General features: G+C 40.7%; 2 protein-coding genes across 2 annotated transcripts; both read left to right on the top strand.

Annotated features, from left to right (window-relative positions):
• Positions 1 to 3,986: 3,986 nt before the first annotated feature.
• LOC110544933 (speckle-type POZ protein-like) lies at positions 3,987 to 5,018 on the top strand. The gene has a single exon (XM_060376943.1). It carries the CDS (start codon positions 3,987 to 3,989, stop codon positions 5,016 to 5,018), a length of 1,032 nt encoding a protein of 343 aa, XP_060232926.1.
• Positions 5,019 to 15,276: 10,258 nt separating this feature from the next.
• LOC110539450 (speckle-type POZ protein-like) lies at positions 15,277 to 16,395 on the top strand. The gene has a single exon (XM_060378634.1). The coding sequence runs from the start codon at positions 15,277 to 15,279 to the stop codon at positions 16,393 to 16,395; it is 1,119 nt and encodes a 372-aa protein (XP_060234617.1).
• Positions 16,396 to 27,080: the final 10,685 nt, after the last annotated feature.

The following is a 27,080-nucleotide window of genomic DNA, read 5'->3' as shown; positions in this document are numbered from 1 at the left end:
TGTTTTCAATCATTGCTCACAGTGACCTTTTTGGATATGGGCAATCCTCAGGCACCAGTCTTTAGAGCCCTGTGTGATACAGGCTTTAACCACACAGACAGTGAAAAAGAATTTTCTTTTTTTTTCCTTTTTCCATAATTTTATTTTTCTCATTAGTTACATTTTGTTAATTCTGTATCCCAGCTGTATCCCTCATTCACTCCCCAATCCCACCCTCCCTCCCTCATCTCCGCCCTGCCCCTTTCCAAGTCCACTAATAGGGTAGGACCTCCTCCCCTTTCATATGACTCCCTTTTGTCAGGTATTTTCAAGACTGGCTGCAAAGTCCTCCTCTGTGGCCTAACAGTACTGCTCCTGCCTTGGGAGGTGGGGAGGTCAAAGAGCCAGTCATTGAGTTCCTGTTAGAAATAGTCCTTGTTCCCCTTACTATGGGAAACCAGTTGATTACTGAGCTATCACGGGTCACATCCGAGCAGAGGTTCTAGGTTTTATCCTCTCATGGACTTTGGTTGAGTGTCCATCTCAGAAAAGACCCTGTGCCCAGATACGTTTGGTCCTTGTGGAGCTCCTATCCTTTCCACATCAAACTCCCCTTCTTTCATGATTCCTTTCACTCTGCCGAAGGTTTGGTTGTGAGTCTTAGTATCTATTTTGGAGCACTGCTAGGTAGAGTCTTTCAGATGCTTTCTGCGGCAGACTCCTGTCATACGTTCAATGCATATCCCATTTGTCTTTCTAAATGAGGATAGGTCATCATACCCTGTGTCTGCTTTCTTGATTTTCTTCTTTAGGTGTATAGATTTCATTATGTTTATCCTATCTTTTAGGTCTATATAAGCGAGTATATTCCATGTTTGTCTTTCTCCTTCTGGGATACTTCACTCAGAATGATCTTTTCTAGATCCCACCATTTGCCTGCAAATTTCATGATTTCCTATTTTTTGATTGTGGAATAGTATTCCATTGTGTAAAAATACCACAATTTTTATATCCATTCCTCCGTTGATGGACATCTAGGTTGTTTCCAGGTTCTGGCTATTTTATATTTTTATTTCTATATCCCAGAAGGAGAAAAAGAATTTTCAAACTGATTTGCGTATTTTCTGTCTGTCTATCAGTCTGTGTGTCTGTGTGTCTGTCTGACTGTCTGACTGTGTCCTTCTCTCTCACTCAAGACAGAGTTTCTCTGTGTAGCCTAGGCTGTCTTTGAACTCCCATATACACCATGGGGCGGGGTGTAGAAATCACAAAGATCTTTCTACATCTACCTCCTCAATATTGAGATGAAATGCTGGAGTTCTCAATCTATAAAAGAGACAATAATAACGGAGGTGAAACAACTCAAAAGAACAGATAATAAAATACATACATATATTTGTTAAATGAATGGAAAGTGTGTGAGGCAGGGTAAGAGACTGAGGGAATGAGATAGCTGAGATCTAGGGTTTCTCCATTTACCTGTGAGAGGCTGCTCTCACACTCCAGCAGCACACATTGGGGAGCTCAGAACCCACCATGTACAGCTTTTTTCATGTCTTGTACTAATGGGCTACCTTCATTTCAAAGCACAGATTTAAGGGATGTGGAACTAGCTACCCTGACCATAAATCCACCTGGCCAAGTGTCTCCAATGCTGATAGTTAGCCACTTGTAAAAAGTCTCAGAAGAACCAAAAATCAGAGATCAAAAGCAATTGATTGATTTATGCTGCACTGAGGGATGAGCAGCACTGGGAGAGAAGTAAGGAGGGCTGGGCTGGGAACTGCTGAGCTGAGTGACTCATGGCAGCTTTTCCTGTGTACTCTAGGATTAGTTTGTCTCTCCAAGGCAGCAGGACCAGGATAGAGATGAGAGGAGTAGGTAGCATTATACAGATCACATTACATGAGCAGCTATCTCAAAATCCCTTCTTCTGTACTCCCTTCCACACCTTCGGATGGATCTGGAAGAGTGTTTCCAAGGAGGATAATCTGAGCGAGAGGGGCAAGCCCTCCAGAGATAATTTGTGGGGTCATCCAGGGACTTTAAATCTGGAATCTGGATGGAAAAAGGGCAGGGATGAGACATCCAGTTTCAGCAGTTTGTGGCTCTGCTTGTGAGACACCATATATGAGCTCTTCCCCCTGCCCTCCATGTTGTGAACACTGACAGGTAAGAAAAACACCACTTCCCTGATCATGTTTATGGCAGGGATAATGGAACACAATCACAAGAGTGAATAGGAGCTTTGTAGACATTAACAAGATGCCTTCACTTATGGGAGTTTAACTGCAGTAAGCAAAATACGCAGGTGATAGCTGTTTTTGTTGAAAACTTGATTACAAATGGAATTAACTCAAACCCAAAAATGGTGGGCCAGAGTGTGAGAAAGTTTTTGCTTAAATTCAAGTAGGGTGATCTACTTTGAATACATGATTTATTCCAGATCTTGAAGGAAGAAATGGAAATTCCACAGGCATTTAATCTGGATCTTGCAGCAAAAAGACACACACCTTTAATCCAGGTTTTAGGGCTGGGAACCACACCTTTAATTAGGCCACACCATCTGCTACAGGCCTATATAAAGACATAGAAGATGGAATTATTTTGTCACTTGCCTTCTTGCTCTGAGCTTGCTAGCAAGGCCAATCCTTCACTGGTTTTATAACCTCCTTATCTAAAATTCCAGCATATACTGAAGGCCAGCTGAGACCTCTAGCCCCCTGGACTGAACAACTTCCTGGGCTTCTTGGACTTTCTATGCACAGCTTGCCCTGAATGGATTCTCTTGACTGCAATCTGTAAGTCATTCTCATTAATACCCTTTATGTATACATTCATCTGTGAGTTTAGTTACTTATCAAAATAAGATTCTGAAAGCACAAAATGTTTTTGAAATTGACATGTATAACATGTTCCAAACAGTTGAAAAGTTCTGTATAATAGCCAAAAGTTGTTATCAATTGACCTAAAATACAATATAGAAGAAAAAATTGAGTGAGAGTCACATGGGAAGACTAAGCAGTCTATGGGCTACATTTGACCAGGGGATGGATCTTGGTCCTCTCCATGCATGGAACTTGGTTGATTCATCAATCTCTGCAGGCCCCCATGAGCCCAGATTTTTGTATTTGTTGGTCTCCTAGTGGAACTCCTATCCCCTCCAAGTCTTTCTCTCTTCCCCTTCTTCCATAAGACAACCTGTACTCTCGCCAAAGTTTGCCAGTGTTTATCTGCATTTGCTTTGATTCTCTACTGGGTGGAGTGTTTCAAAGGAAAACTGTGGTGGGTGTCCTACCTTTTCACTCTCCTCTACTACTTCTGGTGTCTATCCTGTTTGCCATTCTTAATGACATTTAAGTATCCTCTTCCTTAGGGTCCCCCTGGTTGTTTAGCTTGTTTAGGTCTTTAGATATTATTTTATCCTATATTAATTGCTAATATTTGCTTCTAAGTGAGTATATACCATGCAAGTCTTAGTAAGGGGAGAAGGGGCAGTCTCTGAAATGAACTCGGTTGCTTGCTCTTTGATCATTTCCCCTGGCCCAGTAACCTAGTTGTGCCACAGGGGAAGAGGATCCAGGCAGTCCTGGTGGGACCTGATAGGCTAGAGTCAGATAGAAGGGGAGGAGGATTTCCCCAATGTTAGACTAGGGAAGGAAAATGGGGAAGAAAGGGGAGGGAGGTGGAATCAGGAGGATATAAGGAAGGGGGCTACATCCAGGATACAAAGTAAATAAAATGTAAAAAGTAATCATAACTAAAAAAATTAACTGACTAGGTTTGTCGACTGTATTTTCTGAAACTGATATTAAAATCTACATAGGAAATTACAGAGAGACCCAGGTTTCAAGTCTCAGCAAAGAGGGAACAGAGCAGAGAGTAGAGAGTAAAATTCTGATAAGTATCTCTAATTGTGTCCTACAGGTGAAAGAAAAACTATCTTGATTCTTCGCTTTGAACTGAATTTAACCTTCAAACTACCTCTTGCAGTAAAGATAGCTGACATGGCTGCTGAGAACTCAGGCTCCACACACATCACTGTCATGACATTTTCCTACAGGTGGACCATTACCAACTTCTCCATTTGCATGGAGGGATTGACAGAATCCATTGCAAGTGCGATTTTTTCTTCAGGACCCTATGACAACCACAAATGGCGTTTAAGAGTGTACCCCAGTGGAATCGATGAAGAGAGCAAAGACTACCTGTCAGTTTACCTAGGGTTGCTCAACTGTTCAATAAGCCCATTTTGGGCAAAGTTTCAGTTTTGGATTATCAACAACCAAGGAGAAAAATGCCATGAACAGTCGAGCCAAAGCCTTTTCAGGTTCCTCCTTGGAAGCGAGAGTGGATTCAAAAGGTTCATCCGGAAAGATTTCCTCTTATTACAAGCAGAATTTCTTCTCCCTGGGGACAGTCTCACCCTTCTATGTCGAGTGACCATGGTTCAAGAGTCCTGCAACATTGGTAGACTGAACACTACCTCAGCAATCAAGGTCCCAAGGTGCACATTGAGAGATGAGCTAGGTGAGCTGTGGGAGAATTCCCTCTTCACAGACTGCTGCCTGGTAGTAGGTAAGCAGGAATTCCGGGCTCACAAGGCCATCTTAGCAGCTCGCTCTCCTGTTTTCAGAGCCATGTTTGAACATGAAATGGAGGAGAGGCAAAAGAACAGAGTTGAGATCCAGGACATGAAACCAGAAGTCTTCAAGGAGATGATGGCCTTCATTTACACGGGGAAGGTGCCAAACCTCCACACCATGGCTGCTGGAGTACTGGCAGCTGCTGACAAGTATGGCCTGGAGCACTTGAAGGTCCTGTGTGAGGATGCCCTCTGCAGGGACCTCTCAGTGGAGAATGTGGCTCATGTTCTGTTCCTGGCTGACCTACACAGTGCAGAGCAGCTCAAAATGCAGGCACTGGATTTCATTTCAGAGCATGCTTTTGAGGTCTCTGAGACCTCAGAGTGGAATGCAATGGTGGATTCCCATCCACACTTGCTGGCTGAAGCATTCCGCTTCCTGGCTTCTGCCTAGGAGCCTCCTATCAAGCAGCTGGTGGGATTGTAGCACCTGGTTAATTGTGATCTACACCTGTCCTCCAGAAGCAGCAGCCAGTGTTACCAGTGACTCCTGCGTTGACTATGGGGTTGCTGCTACATTTACAGTGACTCTGGGGAAGGACAGCATGGTGGCTCAAGTTTTCACACAGCTGGGAATAGGTTGGAATGATGCCTGGGTGAGCAGCCCTGGACTTTGGTGCACTCTACCTAACATCTACCTCTTTTAATTTTGTCTCATGAGTTGGAAACTGCGATTCAACTTAGTTGCTTGCCACAAACATATCCTAACAGGGTTTTTGTTTGTGTGTTTGTTTGTTTTTTGAAGGACACCTGTCTGTATTGGGTTGAGCGAAACACAAGACAAGGGGCTCAGAGCAAAGGTGAAAACAAACATGAACATGTGAAAGACAGAGAAGACTTTTACTTTCCAAAATTCAGTTTTTGGGTGCTGGAGAGATAACTAGGTTGGCAAAAGTGAGAGTTGCTCTTGCAACTGGAAAACCTGGACAGTTGTCAGAATACATGGGAGAGTTTTTATTCATCAGTATCTGGACATTGAGCAGACCAAGGTCAAATATTTCTCTGTAGACAAAACCTGACAATTAAAATGATGAAATCGGTGTGCATTCCCAAGGTGCTTTTTATGTTCGGAGGGTTTAATGGCCTAAGAATATTTAAATATTCTTTATATATTTGAACTCTAAAATTTCAATTAATGCCCATATCATTTCTGGATCTGATATTATCCTGACATCAAACTAATTCTGGCAATATGTTTTAATCTTCTCACTCCTTCTCACGCTCTGGATCATTCTCCCTTCAGCTGTGTCTAGATTGTTCTCTCTGCAACCTGTATCTATAAAACTGTCCTGGTAATCAACTCTTAGTAAGAAACTCCTCTTGCCCTCCACCACTCTTAAGTAGCCTCACTTTCCTGTCCTGTTCTTGTGATTGTTGGTTGTATTTTCTCTCCAACTCACTCTGTCAAATCTTTCTGTGTTTTTTCACTTAGTCTGAGGGCCAATTAGATCCCATTTTCAAACATGGCTGCTTACTTCTGTAAGACAAACTTACCTTCATTGTTTGGGATTAAAAGTGTGTACTAAGAAGATGTCTACATTCAAGCCAGTTCATATTGTAATCCAGAGTGTCTGAATTCCATCAGGATCACATAGGCAGTACATGATTTTATTTTATTTATTATTTTTTATAATTAGTTATAGTTTGTTAACTTTGTATCCCTGCTATATCCTGCTCCCCCTTACCCTCACAATCTCACCCTCCCTCCCTCATCTCCTCCCTGCCCCTTTCCAAGTCCACTGATTGGGGAGGCCTCCTCCCCTTTCACTTGTTCCTGGTTTATCAGGTATCTTCAGGACTGGCTGAAAAATCTTCCTATGTGTCCTAGCATGGTGTGGGGGGAGGGGAGGTCAAAGAACCCACCATTGAGTTCATGCCAGAAACAGTCCCTGTTTCCCTTATTAGGATATCCACTTGGATACTGAGCCACCATGGGCTATATCCAAGCAGAAGTTCTAGGTTATATCCATACATGGTCCTTGTTTGGAGAAACAGTCTCATAAAGACCCCTGTGCCCAGATATATTTGGTCCTTGTGGAGCTCCTGTCCTCTCCAGTTCATATTACCTCCCCTGTTTTTCTTATGATTTCCTGCACTCTGCCCAAAGTTTGGCTATGAGTCTTAGTATCTGCTTTGATACACTGCTAGGTATAGTCTTAAAAGATGCCCTCTGTAGTAGGCTCCTTTCCTGTTACTTGTTTTCTCCTACCTCTAATGTCCACTCCATTTGTCTTTTTAAGTGAGGATTGATCATCTTACCCTGGGTCCTCTTTCTTGTTTATCTTCTTTAGGTGTATAGATTTCAGTATACTTATCCTATCTTATAGGTCTATATAAGTGAGTACATACCATGTGTGTCTTCTGCTTTTGGGATACTTCACTCAGGATGATCATTTCTAGGTCCCACCATTTGCCTGAAAATTTCATGATTTCCTCATTTTTAATTGCTGAGTCATAGTCCATTGTGTAAATGTACCACAATTGTTGTATCCATTCCTCTGTTGATGGACATCTGGGTCATTTCCAGGTGCTGGATATTGCAAATAAAGTTGCTACAAACATGGTTGAGCAAATGTCCTTGTTGTATACTTGAGCATCTTTTGGATATATGCCTAGGAGTGGTATAGCTGGATCTTGAGGAAGCACTATTACTAATTGTCTGAGAAAGCAGCAGAATGATTTCCAAACTGTACAAGTTTACATTCCCACCAGCAATGGAGGAGGTTTACTCTTTCTCAACATCCTCTCCAGAATGTGTTGTCACTTTTGTTTTTTTTCTTAGCCATTGTGATAGGTGTTTGGGGAAATCTCAAGGTGAAATCTCAGCATCCTTTTAATTTGCATTTCTCTGAGGACTAAGGACATTGATCTTTTCTTTAATTGTTTCTCTGCCATTGGATAATCCTCTGTTTAAATTCTCTGTTTAGCTCTGTATTCCATTTTTAATTGGATTATTTGATTTGTTGATGTTTAACTTCTTTTATTTTCTCTTTTTTTACTTTATTAATTACACTTTATTCACTTTGTATCCCCCCTGTGGTTCCCTCCCTCCTCCCATCCCAATCCCTCCCTTTCTCCACCCTCTGCATGCATGCCCCTCCTCAAGTCCACTGATGGGGAGGACTTCTTTTCCTTCCTTCTGATCCTAGTCAATTATGTCTCATAAGGAGTGGCTGCATTGTCTTCTCCTGTGGCCTGGTAATGCTGCTTCCCCTTCAGGGGGAGGTAATTAAAGAGCAGGCCAATCAGTTCATGTCAGAGACAACACCTGTTCCTATTACAATAGAACCCACTTGGATACTGAACTGCCATGGGCTACATACATCTGTGCAGGGGTCTTATGTTATCTCCATGCATAGTTCTTGGTTGGAGTATCAGTCTCAGGAAAGATCCCTGTGCTCAGATTTTTTGGTTCTGTTGCTCTCCTTGTGGAGTTCCTGTCCTCTTCAGATCATACTGTTTCCCACTTCTTTCCTAAGATTCCCTGCACTCTGCCCAAAGGTTGCCCATTAATCTCAGTGTCTACATTGATAGTCTGCAGGACAGATCTTTTCAGAGGTCCTCTGTGTCAGGCTCCTGACTTGTTCCCTCTTTTCTCATTCTTCTGATAGCCAGCCTTTTTGCCTTTCTGGATAGGAACTAAGCATTTTAACAAGAGTCCTCGCTCTTGATTAGTTTCTTTAGGTGTACAGATTTTAGGAGGTTTTTCCTCTATTATATGTCTATATGAGTGAGTATATACTGTGTGCATCTTTCTGTTTCTGGGATAGCTCACTCAGGATGATCTTTTCCAGATCCCACCATTTATCTGCAAATTTCATGATTTCCTTGTTTTTTATTGCTGAGTAATATTCCATTGTTTAGATATACCACAATTTGTGTATCCATTCCTCCACTGAGGAGCATCAGGGCTGTTTCCAGCTTCTGGCTATTATAAATAAGGCTGATACAAACATGGTTGAGCAAATGTTCTTATTGTGTACTTAAGAATCTTTTGGATATATGCCTAGGAGTGGTATAGGTGATTTTGAGGAAGTGCTATTCCTAGTTGTCTGAGAAAGTGCCAGATTGCTTTCTAGAGTGGTTATACAAGTTTACATTCCCACCAGCAGTGGAGGAGGGTTCCCCTTTTCCACAACTTGTCCAGCATGTGTTGTCTCTTTATTTTTTTATCTTAGCCATTCTGATGGGTGTAAGGTGAAATCTTAGGGTTGTTTTGATTTGCATTATCCTCATGGCTAATGAGGTTTAGCATTTCTTTAAGTGTTTCTCTGCCTCTACAGAGAATTTTCTGTTTAGCTCTGTACCCCATTTTTTAATTGGATTACTTGATTTTTTGCTGTTTAACTTTTTTAATTCTTTATATACACTGAATATTAGCCCTCTGTCAAATATAGTGTTGGTGAAGATCCTTTCCCAATCTGTAGCGTTTTGTTCTGACAACAGTGTCCTTTTCTTTACAGAAGCTTCTCAATTTCATGAGATCCCAGTTATTGACTGTTGCTCTTAGAGCCTGTGCTGTTGGTGTTCTGTTCATCAAGTTGTCTCCTGTGCCAATGACTTCAAGGGTATTCCCCACTTTTTCTTCTAAGCGGTTTAGTGTGTCTAGTTTTATGTTGAGGTCTTGGATCCACCTGGATTTTAGTTTTGTGCAGGCTGATAAGTATGAATCTATTTGCAATTTTCTACATGTAGACTTCCAGTTAGACCAGCACCATTTGTTGAAGGTGCTATCTTTTTTCCATTAAATGGTTTTGGGATCTTTGTCAAAAATCAGGTGTCCATAAGTGTGTGTATTTATGTCAGGGTCTTTTATTCGATTCTGTTGATCCACCAGTCTGTTTCTATGCCAGTAACATGCAGTTTTTAGTATTTTTGCTCTATAGTACAGCTTGAGATCAAGGATGGAGATACCTCCAGAAGACCTTTTATTGTAGAGGATTTTGTTAGCAGTTCTGGGTTTCTTGTTGTTCCATATGAAGGTGAGAATTTTTCTTTCAAGGTCTGTAAAGAATTGTGTTTGTAATTTGATGGGAATTGCTTTGAATCTGTAGATTGCTTTTGGTAAGATGGCCATTTTTACTATATTAATCTTGCCAAGCTATGAGCATGGGAGATCTTTCTATCTTCTGATATCTTCTTCTAATCCTTTCTTCAGAGACTTGAAATATTTTTCATACAAGTCTTTGACTCTCTTGGTTAGGGTTACACAAAGGCACTTTATGTCATTTGTAGCGATTGTGAAGGGTATTGTTTCCCTAATTTCTTTTTCAGCCCTTTTGTCTTTTGTATACAGGAGGGCTACTGATTTTTTTGAGTTAATTTTATATCTGGCCACTTTCCTGAAGGTGTTTATCAGCTGAAAGAATTCTCTGGTTGAATTTTTGGGGTCCCTATGTATACTATCATATTATCTGCAATAGCCATTACCTGGAAACACCCCAGATGTCCATCAACAGAGGAACGGATTTAGCAATTGGGGTACATTTACACAATGGAATACGACTCAGCAATTAAAAATGAGGAAATCATGAAATTTCAGGGAAATGGTGGGACCTAGAAATGATCATCCTGAATGAAGTATCCCAAAAGCAGAAGACAAGCTCATGGTGTCATTCTTGGGGGAGTGCCTGAAAGGGTTGGGTATTCTCAGCCCCAGATCCTGAGCCCAGGTTTCTTTGGTAGTAGTTACTGCTGTCACTGGGGCTGGGGCACAGACAGTGTGGTCTGTGGCAGATTTTGCTGGCGTCCTCCTGCCTCCTCCAAAGATGGAATAGGGAATTGGATATGTGGAAGTGCCAAGGAATCACTTCGTGATGTGTCTCCTCCCAGAGGAGTCTGCTGGTGACCCGGTGACCTGATTCTATATGGACTCAGTTCATGGTTAGTCTTTCTTCCTGGGATATTCTCACTTTGGGTGCTCTCTAACCATAGAACGGCTAAGATTACCAAAGAGTGCTAGATCAAGCTTTTACAAGGATTGTAAGACTGTGAACTCAGGTCATTGGACATGTACAGCACCGTTTTACCCAGTGAGGTATGTCCTGAGCCTGTAATTCTTTTTTTTTTTTTCAATGCAGTTTATTCAGGAACATTGAAAAATCCTCGGACCCCGGGGAAAGCCAGCCCACAGCTTAAATAGCCTCTGGGTAGCCAACCCATCGTGCCATGTGGGCAATGCAGATAGGTCCACATACATGGAAGCAAGCCAGATCCTCGGCCTTAGCCAAATGTGGAGTTGTTCGTGACAGAGAGCACTTCTGTATCTACAGGAATGACAAAATATCATTACCAAGAAAACTTATAAAGATTAGATTTCACCAGGGAAGACCTCCTGCTAAATGAAAGATGAATGACTTTGCATGGTAAATGAATCTTACTGTCTTCCTGGTTCTTAAGATGCAAAAATGTCCATGTAATATTACCTTTAAAAGTTTATTTTCAGAGTAAGAGACCAGATAACAATGAAGATAAAGCAAGTAGTCAAGATGATTCTGCTTCACGGACGCCTCAGTTATTCTTTGTTCAAGAAACTACATCCAGGACAACTCAAAAGGGATAACCCAAATGATCACACTGCACAGACTAGGCAAAAAATACCTACACTGGACAAAAACCACAAAAACTAGACAGAAAAAGATAGAGCTAACTTTTCCAGTGCATAGCCAATATCCTAATTTTTTAAGGGTACCCAAAAAGATGCTTTTCTTCAGAAAAACAAAATAATTTTAAGAACACAACATCCCCATCCCATGAGGTAGGATGGGTGTTGTTGGTTGTTTAGTGGGTTATGGACTCATCATGGTAAAGGAGAAAACAAAGTATAAGTTAAAAAAAGGATCTTTTCATTTCTCTCCTCTTTCTTTTTCTCTTAACTTTATCTCTTAGCTACACTTTTTTAAATGATATTAAAAGGTTCTTTTTAACATTCATTTAAAGAACACAAAGACCTCATTATTCTTTCTATTACTGTAAAATAATAACATTATTACAACATTATTGTTGGGATACAGCCTCACTAGGTAATTTTTGGTGAACTAGAATTCTTGATGTAGACCTCCAAGTCACAGAGATTGACATGCCTCTTACTCTGCAGTGCTGGGATTAGAGACCTTAGACACCAGGCCCTGAGATAAAAAAAAGCATGATTAACATCAGAGAAACAGTGCTATGTGCACTGTCTTTGCTGGACTGGTTTTCCATGTGACAGTTTGATAAGCCTTATAAAAGAAAGGAAGGAAGAGAAAGCCTAAGAAGGATTAAAAGTAAGTAAATGTAGCTCAGTGGTAGAGACTGGACTAGCTTGTTGAGGTCCCTGATTCTATCTCCTGCAAAATACCAAGATACATCTTTCCCCAGGTGACTGCATACATTCCTGAAAAAGTCCCCTAAAGAAAGCTGCCTGGAGAGCAAACAGTGGATGGCAGAGGCCGCTGAACTTCTCATTTACTTCTCTTTGGGACATTCCTTTAAAAAGTCAAAGAGTCAGGCCATGTCAAATTCTGTATAATCTGCTTCCCTGAGGGGCTGAGGAGAGGGGATAGTAGGATCAAGCCTATCCCTGCTGAGCAGGAGATCTTAAACAAAAACAAACCAATAATATATACTTTAATAAAGAGACAAAGAGACCATGAGAAAGATCTGGCTATCTCGCTCTCTGATTTTGGCAGGTGGCAAATAATTAAATGAAGCAATTTTCATGTTTATTATATACATGGAGACGATTTAGTTATTGTGATCTATTTCTGGACAATGTTTTCAATCACTGCTCACAGTGACTTTCTTGGATATGGGCAATCCTCAGGCACCAGTCTTTAGAGCCCTGTGTGATACAGGCTTTAACCACACAGACAGTGAAAAAGAATTTTCAAACTGATTTGTGTATTTTCTGTCTGTCTATCTGTCTGTGTGTCTGTCTGACTGTCTGACTGTGTCCTTCTCTCTCACTCAAGACAGAGTTTCTCTGTGTAGCCTAGGCTGTCTTTGAACTCCCATATAAACCATGGAGGGGTAGAAATCACAAAGATCTTTCTACCTCCTCAATATCGAGATGAAATGCTGGAGTTCTCAATCTATAAAGGAGACAATAATACCGGAGGTGAAACAACTCAAAAAGAACAGATAATAAAATACATACATACATTTGTTAAATGAATGGAAAGTGTGTGAGACACGGTAGGGATGCTAGCATTTAGGAGACTGAGGGAATGAGATAGCTGAGAGCTAGGGTTTCTCCATTTACCTGTGAGAGGCTGCTCTCACACTCCAGGAGCACACATTGGGGAGCTCAGAACCCACCATGTACAGCTTTTTTCATGTCTTGTACTAATGGGCTACCTTCATTTCAAAGCACAGATTTAAGGGATGTGGAACTAGCTACCCTGACCATAAATCCACCTGGTCGAGGGTCACGAATGCTGATAGTTAGCCACTTGTAAAAAGTCTCAGAAGAACCAACAATCAGAGATCAAAAGCAATTGATTGATTTATGCTGCACTGAGGGATGAGCAGCACTGGGAGAGAAGTAAGGAGGGCTGGGCTGGGAACTGCTGAGCTGAGTGACTCATGGCAGCTTTTCCTGTGTACTCTAGGATTAGTTTGTCTCTCCAAGGTAGGAGGACCAGGATAGAGATGAGCGGAGCAGGTAGCTTTATACAGATCACATTACATGAGTAGCTATCTCAAAATCCCTTCTTCTGTACTCCCTTCCACACCCTTGGATGGATCTGGAAGAGTGTTTCCAAGGAGGATAATCTGAGGTAGAGGGGCAAGCCCTGCAGAGATAATTTGTGGAGACATCCATGGACTTTAAATCTGGAATCTGGATGGAAAAAGGGCAGGGATGAGACATCCAGTTTCAGCAGTTTGTGGCTCTGCTTGTGAGACACCATATATGAGCTCTTCCCCCTGCCCCCCATGTTGTGAACACTGACAGGTAAGGAAAACACCACTTCCCTGATCATGTTTATGGCAGGGATAATGGAACACAATCACAAGAGTGAATAGGAGCTTTGTAGACATTAACCAGATGCCTTCACTTATGGGAGTTTAAGTGTAGTAAGAAAAATACACAGGTGATAGCTGTTTTTGTTGAAAATTTGATTACAAATGGAATTAACTCAAACCCAAAAATGGAGGTCCAGAGCGTGAGAAAGTTTTTGCTTAAATTCAAATAGGGTGATCTACTTTGAATACTGACTTTGGAGATCTCAAGCCACAGGCATTTAATTTGGATCTTGCAGCAAAAAGACACACACCTTTAATCCAGGTTTTAGGGCTGGGAACCACACCTTTAATTGGGCCATACCATCTGCTGAAAGCCAATATAAAGACATGGAAGAAGGAAGTTTTGGTCATTTGCCTGCTTTCCCTGAGCATCCTAGCAAGGTCAAATCCTCACTAGTATTACAGCCTCCATTTTCAGAATTCCAGCATATACTGAAGGCCAGCTGAGTCCTCTAGCCCCCTCGACGGAACAACTTCCTGGGCTTCTTGACTTTCTATGTACAGCTTGCCCTGAGTGGATTCTCTTGACTGCAGTCTGTAAGTCATTCTCATTAATACTCTTTATGTATATATTCATTTGTATGTTTTGTTACTTATAAAATAGGATCTTGGTAAACACGACATGTTTTGAAACTGACATGTTAAAAATGTTTCAAACAGTTGAAAAGTTGTGTATAATAGCCAAAACTTGTTATCAATTCACCTAAAATGCAATGGAGTCATATAAATGTCATAAGGGGGGACTGAGCAGCCTATGGGCTACATTTGAGCAGGGATCTAGGCCCTCCCCTAGTATGGAACTTGGTTGAATCATCAATTTCTGCAGGCCCCCATGGGTCCAGAATTTTTGTATTTGTTGGTCTCCTAGTAGAGTGCCTATTCCCTTCTTTCTTCCTTCCCCTTCTTCCATAAGATTCCCTGTACTCTGCCCAAAGTTTGGGTGTGTGTCTCTGCATTTGCTTCCATCCTTTGCTGGGTAGAGTCTTTCAGAGGAAAACTGTGGTGGGTGCCCTTCCTGTTCCCGCTCTACTACAACTTCTGGTGTCTTTCCTGTTTACCATTCTGGATTAGATTTAAGCACCCTCTTCCACAGGGTCCTCCTGGTTGTTTAGCTTCTTTAGGTCTTTAGATTTTAACGTTTATCCTATAATATATAACTAATATTTGCTTGTAAGCGAGTATATACCCACGTGTGTCTTAGTAAAATGAGCAGGGGAAGTCTCTGACATGAACTCAATTGCCTGCTCTTTGATTATTTCCCCTGGCATGGTAACCTAGCTGTGCCACAGGGGAAGGTGAAGAGGATCCAGGCAGTCCTGATGGTACCTGATAGGCTAGAGTCAGAGAGTAGGGTAGGAGGACTTACCTCATGTTAGATTAAGGAAGGAAAATGGGGGAGAAAAAGGGAGGGAAGTGGTATCAGAAGGAAATAAGGAAGGGGGCTACATCCAGGATATAAAGTAAATAAATTGTAAAAAATAATAATAACAACAAAAAAAATAACTGACTAGGTTTGTCGACTGTATTTTCTGAAACTGATATTAAAATCTACATAGGAAATTACAGAGAGACCCAAGTTTCAAGTCTCAGCAGAGAAGGAACAAAGCAGAGAGTAGAGAGTAAAATTCTGAGAAGTATCTCTAATTATGTCCTACAGGAGAAAGAGAAAAACTATCTTTATTCTTCGCTTTGGACTGAGTTTAACCTTCAAACTACCTCTTGCAGTAAAGATAGCTGACATGGCTGCTGAGAACTCCGGCTTCACACACATCTCTGTCATTTCCTACAAGTGGACCATTACCAACTTCTCCTTTTGCATGGAGGGAATGACAGAACCCATTACAAGTGCGACTTTCTCTTCAGGACCATATGACAAATTCAAATGGTGTTTAAGAGTATACTCCAATGGAATCGATGAAGAGAGCAAAGACTACCTGTCAGTTTACCTAGTGTTGCTCAACTGTTCAATAAGCCAAGTTTGCGCCAAGTTTCAGTTTTGGATTATCAACAACCAAGGAGAAAAATGCCATGAACAGTCGAGCCAAAGCCTTTTCAGGTTCCTGCCTGACAGCAAGTGGGGATTCAAACGGTTCATCCGGAAAGATTTCCTCTTATTACAAGCAGAATTTCTTCTCCCTGGGGACAGTCTCACCCTTCTATGTCGAGTGACCATGGTTCAAGAGTCCTGCAACGTTGGTAGACTGAATAGGACCTCAGCAATCAAGGTCCCAGGGTGTACGTTGAGAGATGAGCTAGGTGAGCTGTGGGAGAATTCCCTCTTTACAGACTGCTGCCTGGTAGTAGGTGAGCAGGAATTCTGGGCTCACAAGGCCATCTTAGCAGCTCGCTCTCCTGTTTTCAGAGCCATGTTTGAACATGAAATGGAGGAGAGGCAAAAGAACAGAGTTGAGATCCAGGACATGAAACCAGAAGTCTTCAAGGAGATGATGGCCTTCATTTACACGGGGAAGGTGCCAAACCTCCACACCATGGCTGCTGGAGTACTGGCAGCTGCTGACAAGTATGGCCTGGAGCGCTTGAAGGTCCTGTGTGAGGATGCCCTCTGCAGGGACCTCTCAGTGGAGAATGTGGCTCATGTTCTGTTCCTGGCTGACCTACACAGTGCAGAGCAGCTCAAAATGCAGGCACTGGATTTCATTTCAGAGCATGCTTTTGAGGTCTCTGAGACCTCAGAGTGGAATGCAATGGTGGATTCCCATCCACACTTGCTGGCTGAAGCATTCCGCTTCCTGGCTTCTGCCTAGGGGCCTCCTATCAAGCAGCTGGTGGGATTGTAGCACCTGGTTAGTTGTGACCTACGCCTGTCCCCCAGAAGCAGCAGCCAGTGTTGTTACCAGTGACTCCTGCATTGACTATGGGTTGCTGCTGCAGTTACAGTGAATCTGGAAAAGGACAGCATGGTGGCTCAAGATTTCACACAGCTGGGAATAGGTTGGAATGATGCCTGGGTGAGCAGCCCTGGACTCTGGTGCACTCTACCTAACATCTACCTCATGACTTAGAAACTTTAATTCAACTTAGTTGCTTGCCACAAACATATCCCAACAGGTTTTTTTTTTTTGGGGGGGGGGATGCCTGTCTGGATTGGACTGAGCAAAACACAAGACCAGGGGCTCAGAGCAAAGGTGAAAACAAACATGAAAATGTAGTGATATGAGAAGGGAAAAACAAAGAAGCCTTTTTTTTTTTTTTCCATAATTTAGTTTGTGAGTACTGGAGAGATAACTACGTTGGCAAAATGAGATTTGCTCTTGCAGAGGACACCTGGACAGTTGTCAGCATACATGGGAGAGTTTTAATCCATCAGTAACTGGACGTTCAGCAGACCTGAGGCACTTTGTTGTCTCCAAGGTCACATATTCCTCTGTAAACAGAACGTGACAAATAAAATGAATTAAAATGATTAAATTTGTGTGCATTCCCAAGGTGTTTATGTTCAGAGGTTTTAAATGGCTAAGAACATTTTAATACTCTTTATTCATGTATTTGAACTCTAAAATTTCAATTAATACCCATATCATATCTGGATCTGATATTATCCTGACATCAAACTTATTCTGGTAATATATTTTAATCTTCTGGAATCCTAGCTTGCAGTCCAACAGAAAAAAAGTACAAGCTCTTCCAGGAAAGAACAGCTGAGAGTTATCAGGTTATAAAATAAACTATTGATACAAAGAGCATTTGATACCTTGATCATCTCCTTTTAAGAAAGCAACAGCAAATATCATATTAAAAGAAAAGCCATTTTTTAAACATTAAGGGGAAAATGCTGTGGATATAAACAGGTTTTTGTTTTGATCCCAGGTATAGGCTATGGACTGATTTAGATTGTCCACAGCAGCGAACGATTTTCCTCATGTGAGCTCTTTACAGGCGTTAGTTTCCAGCTACAGATAGTTTAATTCTGAGTGGGAATAAAGCCCAGGCCCAGAGTAAGAAATCGAGCTCTGAGAAAAGAAGATTGTTGGTGTTCCATGTTCCGTCCTGCTGCTCCAGGTTACTGTTAATGCAGGTGGGTGAGAAGATGCTGTAGATATCCTGAAACAGAGTGGACTTGCCCTGAGGAACCCGACCATCCCAAACAGCAGGAAGTTGCTAAAGAAAAACTCAGCTGCCTTTCCCCACTAACTTTACTCTCCCATCAAGTGTTGGGGTGTTGGAAGGTGGGCAGGGTCATCAGGTTCCTTAGGGAAAGTCCAATCTTCATTTTAGCCTCTCTCCAGTTTCTTCTCATCCAACTGCATCAACAGCAACCAGGGGCAGCAGACAGGGTCATCAACCTTCTTTGTCAGAGCTCCCAGCAGGCTCTGGGCTCTGGCCTTGATTCCCTCTCAGAATCCTCAGGTTTAAACTATCTGCAGCTGACAAAGAGCCCCTCCCAGATCCCATGTGAAGCAAAAGTTTGCTCCTATGAACAGTCTGAATCAGTCCCATATCCTACACCTGGGATAAAAAAATAAATAAATAAATAAATAAATAAATAAATAACAAAAACAAAAAAATGACCTCCAAAAACCTGTTTACATCCAGAACATTTTGTCTACATTTTTTTTTCCCTTGTACTTCCTGGCATTTTTCTGCTTTTTTGTTTTTAGAAACTCTTAACTATTGCTTCGAACTTTTTGTGTTCCTTTCCCTTCTCTCACTCCAGGATTGTTTTTCCGCATATTTGTAACTTTTACATCTTTTGCGTTTGGGTGGAAGCCAAGAAAATTCAGTTCCAATACAGAAGCTTGAATCGAAAGCTTTATTTTCAGATCTCAGGGAGGTGGTCAGAAGAGATCTGAACCAGGTCCTCCAGAGGAAGCTGAATTGCATATTTAAAGGGTTAAAAGTGAAATTAGCTCACATGGAAGAGAGGGGATGGGAGGCACAAGTAGAATACGGTAGTCATCTCTGACTTTTTTTGCTATCTAGGCAAGCAGATTAGTCTGAGCTTTAATTTGATTGGTTCAAGTAATGTTTATGATTAGGGCCAGCTGTGCTTATGGTTTGGGAATTTCTAGGAGTAGTGAGACTACAGTTTATCGAACATAAACATAGATTTTGGTCAACCTGACTTTGTACAGAGATTCCTTTATTTATTTATTTTTTCTATATCAGCAATAGGCTGAAGATGATGTGGCTGTTAGGTATAAAACAGAAATCCTATAGTCATGCTACCCAAAAGGGGCAAGCTCATCGGTATCTGTTTTACAATTTTCAGAGATTCTGTTATGTTCTTTATCTTCTTTCATTGTGTTCACATTAAAGTTTTCAAGGACTCTGTTAACATTACTCAATCTCCTTGATTATACAGTTAGGTTTATAGTTAATGAAATGGTGAGATGTAAATGCATGGACAGTGTTAAATGACCTCACGGTGAGGTTACTAGTGAGCCTTGCTCATGGGCTTCCGTCTTCAAAAATGTGATTCAGGTTTTGGCCTTTCTCATGCATATATGAAAAAGAGGTAGAAATAGAACTTTGTCTTGTCATTTTACACCTATATTTTTTAGTCTTTAGTAAAATCGATTATCTTGAACACAGCTTTGTTGAGAACAGAATACTTGAGAATATTTCAAAAGTCTCTCTCTTCAGACAGAAAAGGGATCTTGGAACTACAGCCACCATTGTTACTACCATCTCATTGGCGGCTGTTGGAGCTACCACCAGGGCATTAGCCATGAGTCATACTGGGCAGACTGCTCAGACCCTGAATAATCATTTAGCCAATGTAGCTCATGCCTTAGTTGTACATAAAGGAATTAATGCTCAACTAAAAGGAAGCTTGATGGTGTTCAATCAGAGGATTGACCTCTTGCAGGAGCAAATTGATACCCTCTGGCAAATCGCTCAACCTGGCTGTCAATGAAAGTATGCTGGACTTTGTGTCACTAGCATATAACATGAGAATTTTTCCTGTGCTGCAAATCTGTCTAAACAATTGTCAAGCTATATTTTAGGTAATTGGACTGGAGAATTCGATACTACGATGGAGTAGCTGAGAGTGGCCATTGTCACAGTAAATTCTACCAGAGTGGACGCAGGACTAGCCACAGGATTATCAACATGGATTGCTGCAGCCATGAATCATCTGAAGGAATGGGCGGGCGAGCATGGGAGCATTAGCAGGCCTTCTGGTGTTGGTCTCCTTGGTTTGCCTGTGGTATATATGCAAGATTAGAGTCTCACAACAGTGTGATGCAGCCATGATCATTCAGGCCTTTACAGCCATTGAAGCAGGACATTCTCCCCAAGCATGGTTGGATACCATAAAAAGCTAAAATGTTATGCTCAGGATGCGAGCGCACTGCACTCAGGGTCAGCCACTTTCGACCCAGAGAAGAGCATGTCTGATTGCATGCGGGTTGATGCCCCAGGTCCCGCCTCTGAGAAAAAGGTATCAGGCAGGTGTGATGCTCTTTGGGTGGATGACACCTAAATGAACATCGGTACAAAGTCCCAATTTATTTCTAATATCAGAGATCAGACCTCTACTCTTGCCTGATGCGTCTAACACAAAATGGGGGAACTGTAGAGAGCTGCGGAATGCTATGCCTTAAAGATGGAGCTGGTTTCCGCCTTCTACCTTCCCGATGGTGAGTGATCTCTGTCACGAACAACTCCACATTTGGCTAAGGCCGAGGATCTGGCTTGCTTCCATGTATGTGGACCTATCTGCATTGCCCCCGTGGCACGCCTGGGTTGGCTACCCAGAGGCTATTTAAGCTGTGGGCTGGCTTTCCCCAGGGTCCGAGGATTGTTCAAGGTTCCTGAATAAACTGCATTGAAAAAAAAAAAACAAAAAAGGAGGCAAGAATCTCCCCATACAATAAAAAAAAAAGTCTCTGATGTTTCTGTTCACCAGACATGAGCATGATATGTGTTTTCTCTGATCTTTGTCATGATGTTTCCACAGGTAAAATGTAAACGTAGTTTTGATCCCTTGGAAAAATAGGGACTTCACACAGAAAAATATACATACACATATACATACACATGATCATATACATATGTCACTTTACCTGTAACAGCATATCAATTACACTATTGATTTTCTACCTAGTGCTGTTCTACACAGAAGCTCTACTTGCTATGATTATTTCATCTTCTCCAGTTTATAGGCTATAGTTTTCTCTTTGGTTTCACTTCCCAGAAAAATCTCAACATTCCGAATGTTCTTTTATTCAAATATTTTTGCTTCTGTTAATCTTGGAGATGACTTCCAAACTCACATGCTTTGTCAAAAATCAAGTGTTACTTTATTTAATTTTATTGCTTAATAATATACTAGTATATGGAGTTATGCCCTAGAACTGTGTGTATACACATTTGTAAGTAAGTTGTGGAGGCCCTGCTTGTGTTGGCCACAAGTAGAAATTAGACGTCTTCCTTAATTGTTTATCATATATCTTCAAGTATCTCTCTTTTTAAATTAAGTTATTTATTTATTCATATTACATTTCAATCGTAGTCCCTCCCTCCTCTCCTCCCAGACCCCTAACTTCCTCCCTTACCCTGAAGGAAAGGGGAATCCTCCCACCAACCCACCCAAACACATCAAATCATATCAGGACTAAGCACATCCTCTTCCTCAGTGGCCTGGCAAGGCAGCCCTGCCAGGTGGATGTGGTTGAAAAGTATGCAACAGAATTCTTGTTAGAGACAGTCTCCTTGCTAGGGAACCCACACGAAGATCAAGCTGCCATCAGGTCCATATGTGTAGAGTTTCAGCTTGTTTTGTTATTCGACTACATCTTCATTCCTTGCTTACATATCTACTGATTGAGTACATTTTCTATTGTCTTTCCACCATAATAAAAGCTTAGACATATTAGCTAATAGTAATACATCAAAGAATGGGGAAATCACTGTGATTTCTTAGAAGATAATTACTAGAAAGCAAACTTTTTATCCCTTTGAAGCTCACTTGGAAAAATATTGTCCAAATCAGGTAAAGACTGAGATGTCATTTAGTCAAAAATTTAGTAAAACTTAGCTAGCTGGCTATTTACTTGAATTCTTCTTCCAATTTTGTTTCCAAAGGTTGATTTATCTGGAAGTTAAAAATTGTAATTAAACCTCAAAGACCTGAAAATTTATTCATCACTGTTCAAAGGATACAACTGAAAAAAAGACTTTATGGGTTACAGAAAATTCAGAGTAAGTTGCCTATTACAGAACAAACCTCAAATAAACCCTGTCAGACTCTGAGCAAGTAAAACCATTCCTGAAGGCTTCCTGGAATCCCCACCATCATGTTAAAACCTCAGCCCTTCCTTCTCATTGCCATCACCTAATTCAGCCATCTCTGTCACCCTCATCCTGATATCCAGGGTGAGAAAGTTTATAAAGAGAAAATGGCATTGTCAGGACAAACAACTTCAGAAAGCAGAGACTATAGAATTCCACAGCTAACTTTAACTTCACATTCCTCCAAACCTTGCAAATAAACTACAAGTGGCCTGTTCCCTCTTCTCAGGAACAACTCCCAACCTGACCCCACCCCGCCCTGCCCTGCCCTGCCCCACCCCACCCCACCTCACTCCAGGCCCTCAAGCAATCCTTTCTGATGGTATCAGACTGATCTCTTTCTTCCCTCGGTCTTTATGTTGCCTTAAAATTCTAACAGTATAAGAAATGCATCATATTTCTCATATTGTCCAGGGCTGAGTCTTGGGATTCAAAAAATCTATTGTAGGTTGGTGAGGACTCATCCTTGGAGAAAACTGATTTTTCCTTTCTCATTTGACTCACATAAGCAGAAGTGTATCCCCAGATACAAAGAGCTCAATGTAGAAAACTAGTATAAAACCCCCACTAATGAATAACCTCTAAAGAACTCTTAGTATGAGAAGAATATTTAAATTGCCAACAATATATTTTACTCTGGAAATGAGACTTTTTTTTAAGGTAATCTCTTTTTTTAATATTTTATTTTATTATGTATATAATGTTCTATCTGCTTGTACACCTGCAGGCCAGAAGAAGACAGCAGATCTTATTACAGATGGTTGTGAGCCACCATGTGGTTGCTGGGAATTGAACTCATCTCTTTCTCCTATTCTGCAGCTTTTTCAGTATAGGGTAAAATTTACTGTTACTGGTCATTTTATTTTATAGAAAGTATAATTAGTAAACATTTGTTGATTTTTATTTCATAGAAAGGAGGTGGGCTGTAGCCTAAAGAGCACACACATACACACACACACACACACACACACACTTAAAACTCAAATTTCACTTAAAAATTAAACAAACCTAGTCACTAGGTATTCCATGGTTGGCATTTGGTCCCCACCAGAGACTAGCAGCAACCCAGCAGCTAGTTTTGCAAAGATGGAGATTTACTTGAGGTAGAGAGAATGCGCTCCAAGTCCACACGGCCTCACTTTTGTAAGTGTGAGTCTTCTCTGAGGTTTACCAAAGATCAATATCCTGCCGTGATCATTTCTAGATGCTGTGCACATTTTTCTGCATTCTTTATTCTTTCAGCCCTTTCCAGCTCCTGAAATCTGTCCACCATGAGTTTGGGCATTCTCTACTCAGTATCAGTAATGCTTTTCCAGATTCAGAATTGATTTTCCAAGGATGACTTTTGCTTTCTTTCTACAACGAGCCAGGCTTTCTCTGAGGTCACTGCTTATGCTTGCTTTTAAAGTGCTTTTCTTCCTGGTACTCACAAATTCTTCCCTATGTCTAAAGGGAAAATGGAAGCAGAAGGTGAGAATAAGCAAACACCCTTTGCTTGTGTTGTCCTCCTCAACACAGCTCATCCAACTGATTTTTGTAGTTTCATAATACCATTGGATTTCATTGTTGTAGTCATCTCTTAATGACTATAGTTCCCCACACTTTGATTTTTATAATGTCACCTTGTGTTGACAGTCATTCTTGTCAAATTTAATCTGGTCTCAGTTCTCCACTCATTTTATTCTCTGCTTGATTTTAAACACTTGTTTCAGTTTGCACTAGAATTTCTTATCATTCCAAGACACTCCCCTTACTGCTGCCTCTTTAATGTACTTGTGTCACGCTAAGATATAAAATATGCAAAGCCAGCATGTTTTTAATTTACAAATATCTAGTTTTCTGCATTTCTTGCTTAAATTGTACAGTAAATATTTATTTAGTATCTTAATATGCCCTTGAACTTAGATGTGTTACTTATTTCTCCAAATCTCAAGCAAATTATATCATTATAGATTCACCTTGCCTATTTATGCAATTAAAATTGACAAATACTTGTGCACAATAAAGGAATCTGATCTTAAACTTATGTAGAATTTTAATAAACCTGGAGTTGTGGTATATGGGTGTATGAAAGCATCTCATTATGATTTCTTGACTTTAAACTATTACACTCAAGAGGTCCTATCTAGTTCTCCTTTACTGGAATTATAAGTGGATGACACAGTACCTGTTTAATAATTTATGTAAATATTTGTCATGATTAAGGTCGACTTCAGGCCCTTGTACCTGCTAGGCTGGCACTCTAAAACTGAGATAAACACTTAGCCCTTATTTTTATTTTCTTAATGTTCAACAGTTTCTTCTCTTTCATGGTACAACCTCTGTCCTGGGAAGAAAGTACATTCCAATATCCATCAGAATCAGTCCTACTTAAAAATAATGTATAATATTTTCTCATATGAAAAATATGTGAGAAAACAGAGTTTAAGTACATCCTATTTAAAAGCACAACAAAATTAACCATGAAGGAGATATGTTTTTTATTAAATTTGTTCAATCTGCTACAGGGTATTTGTTAGATCAAATTGTTAGTTTTTTAATCATATTTTTTTATTTCTACAATTTATTCACTTTTTATCTCAGCTGTAGCTCCCACCCTTTTCTCCTCCCAATCCTGCACTCTCTCCCTCCCTCTGCAAAACAAAACAAAAAGAAAAGGAGCACTTTTAATTGTTATGAACAGTAAATGGTAAAAATGTATAATTGGGTTACCAGATCAAAGCTATTTGCACAGCAGTAAGGTATAATATGCCCTCTTTATTGTCAGTGAAAAATCACACTTTTCAGAAGCTAAATGATACTGATGTGCCACAAAGTAGAAACAGATAAAAGGAACCAGTCATTGTGAGATAAACAGATTTACAAAAGCATAAATGTTATTTTTCTCATGAAGTTTCTTAGAAAGTAGTTCCCACAAAATATTTATTTTAACATAAGGGCAGAATGAGTTTAGCTACCACTTCCCCAGTCCACTGTTAGGGAAGGACCTCCTCCCCTTCCATCTGACCCTAGCTTATCAGATTTCATCAGGACTTTCTTTCATGGTCTTCCTCTGTGGCCTGGCAAGGTTGCCCCCACCCCCTTAGGTGGAGGTGATCAAAGTGTTTGTTAGTTTTAATTGTCAACCTGACAAAGAATGTTGAGCTCCTTGGGAAAATTGTCTCATTGAGAGATAATGCAGATAAGGCTGGCCTTTGAGTGTGTCCTCATGGCATTGTCCTGTTTTCCTAACTGAAATGGGAAGCCTCACACACTGTGGATAACACTATTCTGTAAGGGAGGAAGGATACTTAACTAGCTAAGAATAGGAAAGCTAGCAGAGCAAAACCATGATGCATTAATTCTTGTCTTCATGCTTCTTGACTATGATTTTGAAGTAAACACCTTTCTTGAGCTGCTGCCATGATGCTTCTTTGAAAAAATAGACTATAGCCTGAAAGTGTGAGCTTAAATAACATTCTCTCCTAAGTTGTTTTGTCAAAATATTTCTTTTATTTTTTTTTTCAAAGCAACAAAACAAAAACTAAGACAGAAGGGAAACCTTAGTTTATCCCAGTAGGTAAATATCAGAGGACAGCAAAGTATCTAGAGGTCACAGAACAGCTATACACAAAGTCCAATCTATACATCTGCAGAAGAAGGAGATTCCTGAAAGCTGTAAAACAATCATTTGAGAGGAGCACAGAAAATACTGTTTAACACAAGTAATAATGTGTTCCTTTTGAGCAAACAGGAAATACCATGTAATTTATGGCAAACTGAGAAAAAACAGCTACAGAATGAGGACTGTTGTGGTATTAGCCAACTATTTATAAGTTTAAAATAAACATGGATGAAAACTCATCCGCAGTAACTAAAAGTATTTTAGAAATATATCTGAAAAGAGATGACATTACATGTCTGGTGTTATAAATTGAAAAAAAAAAGCCTTTATTTTTTATTTTTTATTTTTTGGGATTTTGCTTTTGAAATCTTTTTTTTTCTTTATTAATTACACTTTATTCACTTTGTATCCCCCCAGTGGTTCCCTCCCTCCTCCCGTCCCAATCCCTTCCTTCCTCCACCCTCTGCATGCATGCCCCTCCCCAAGTCCACTGATAGGGGAGGACTTCTTTTCCTTCCTTCTGATCCTAGTCAATTAGGTCTCATCAGGAGTAGCTGCATTGTCTTCTCCTGTGGCCTGGTAAAGCTGCTTCCCCCTCAGGGGGAGGAAATTAAAGAGCAGGCCAATCAGTTTATGTCAGAGACAGTCCCTGTTCCTATTACAATGGAACCCACTTGGATACTGAACTGCCATGGACTACATCTGTTCAGGGGTCTAGGGTATCTCCATGCATAGTCCTTGGTTGGAGTATCAGTCTCAGGAAAGACCCCTGTGCTCAGATTTTTTGGTTCTGTTGCTCTCCTTGTGGAGTTCCTGTCCTCTCCAGATTTTACTCTTTCCCACTTCTTTTCTAAGATTCCCTGCACTCTGCCCAAAGGTTGCCTATAAGTCTCAGCATCTACATTGATAGTCTGCAGGGCAGAGCTTTTCAGAAGTCCTCTGTGTCAGGATCCTGACTTGTTCCTTCTTTTCTCCTTCTTCAGATGTCCAGCCTCTTTGCCTTTTTGGATAGGAATTGAGCATTTTAGCAAGAGTCCTCCCTCTTGATTAGTTTCTTTAGGTGTACAGATTTTAGCAGGTTTATCCTATATTATATATCTATATAAGTGAGTATATACCATGTGCATCTTTCTGCTTCTGGGATAGCTCATTCAGGATGATCTTTTCCAGATGCATAGAAACAGACTGGTGGATCAATGGAATCGAATAGAAGACCCTGACATAAATCCACCCACTTATAGACACCTGATTTTTGACAAAGATCCCAAATCCATTCAATGGAAAATAGACAGCATCTTCAAAAAATGGTGCTGGTCTAACTGGAAGTCTACATGTAGAAAAATGAAAGTAGATCCATACTTATCACCCTGCACAAAACTAAAGTCCAAGTGGATCAAAGACCTCAACAAAAAACTAGACACACTAAACGGCTTAGAAGAAAAAGTGGGGAATACCCTTGAAGTCATTGGCACAGGAGACAACTTCCTGAACAGAACTCCAACAGCACAAGCTCTAAGAGCAACAATCAATAACTGGGATCTCCTGAAACTGAAAAGCTTCTGTAAAGAAAAGGACAGTGTCCTCAGA

Source organism: Meriones unguiculatus, chromosome 2, assembly GCF_030254825.1.
Source record: "Meriones unguiculatus strain TT.TT164.6M chromosome 2, Bangor_MerUng_6.1, whole genome shotgun sequence".
In the NCBI taxonomy this organism is placed as follows: domain Eukaryota; kingdom Metazoa; phylum Chordata; class Mammalia; order Rodentia; family Muridae; genus Meriones; species Meriones unguiculatus.
Note: the sequence above shows the minus strand (reverse complement) of the source record. Positions and strands in the feature narration are given on the sequence as shown.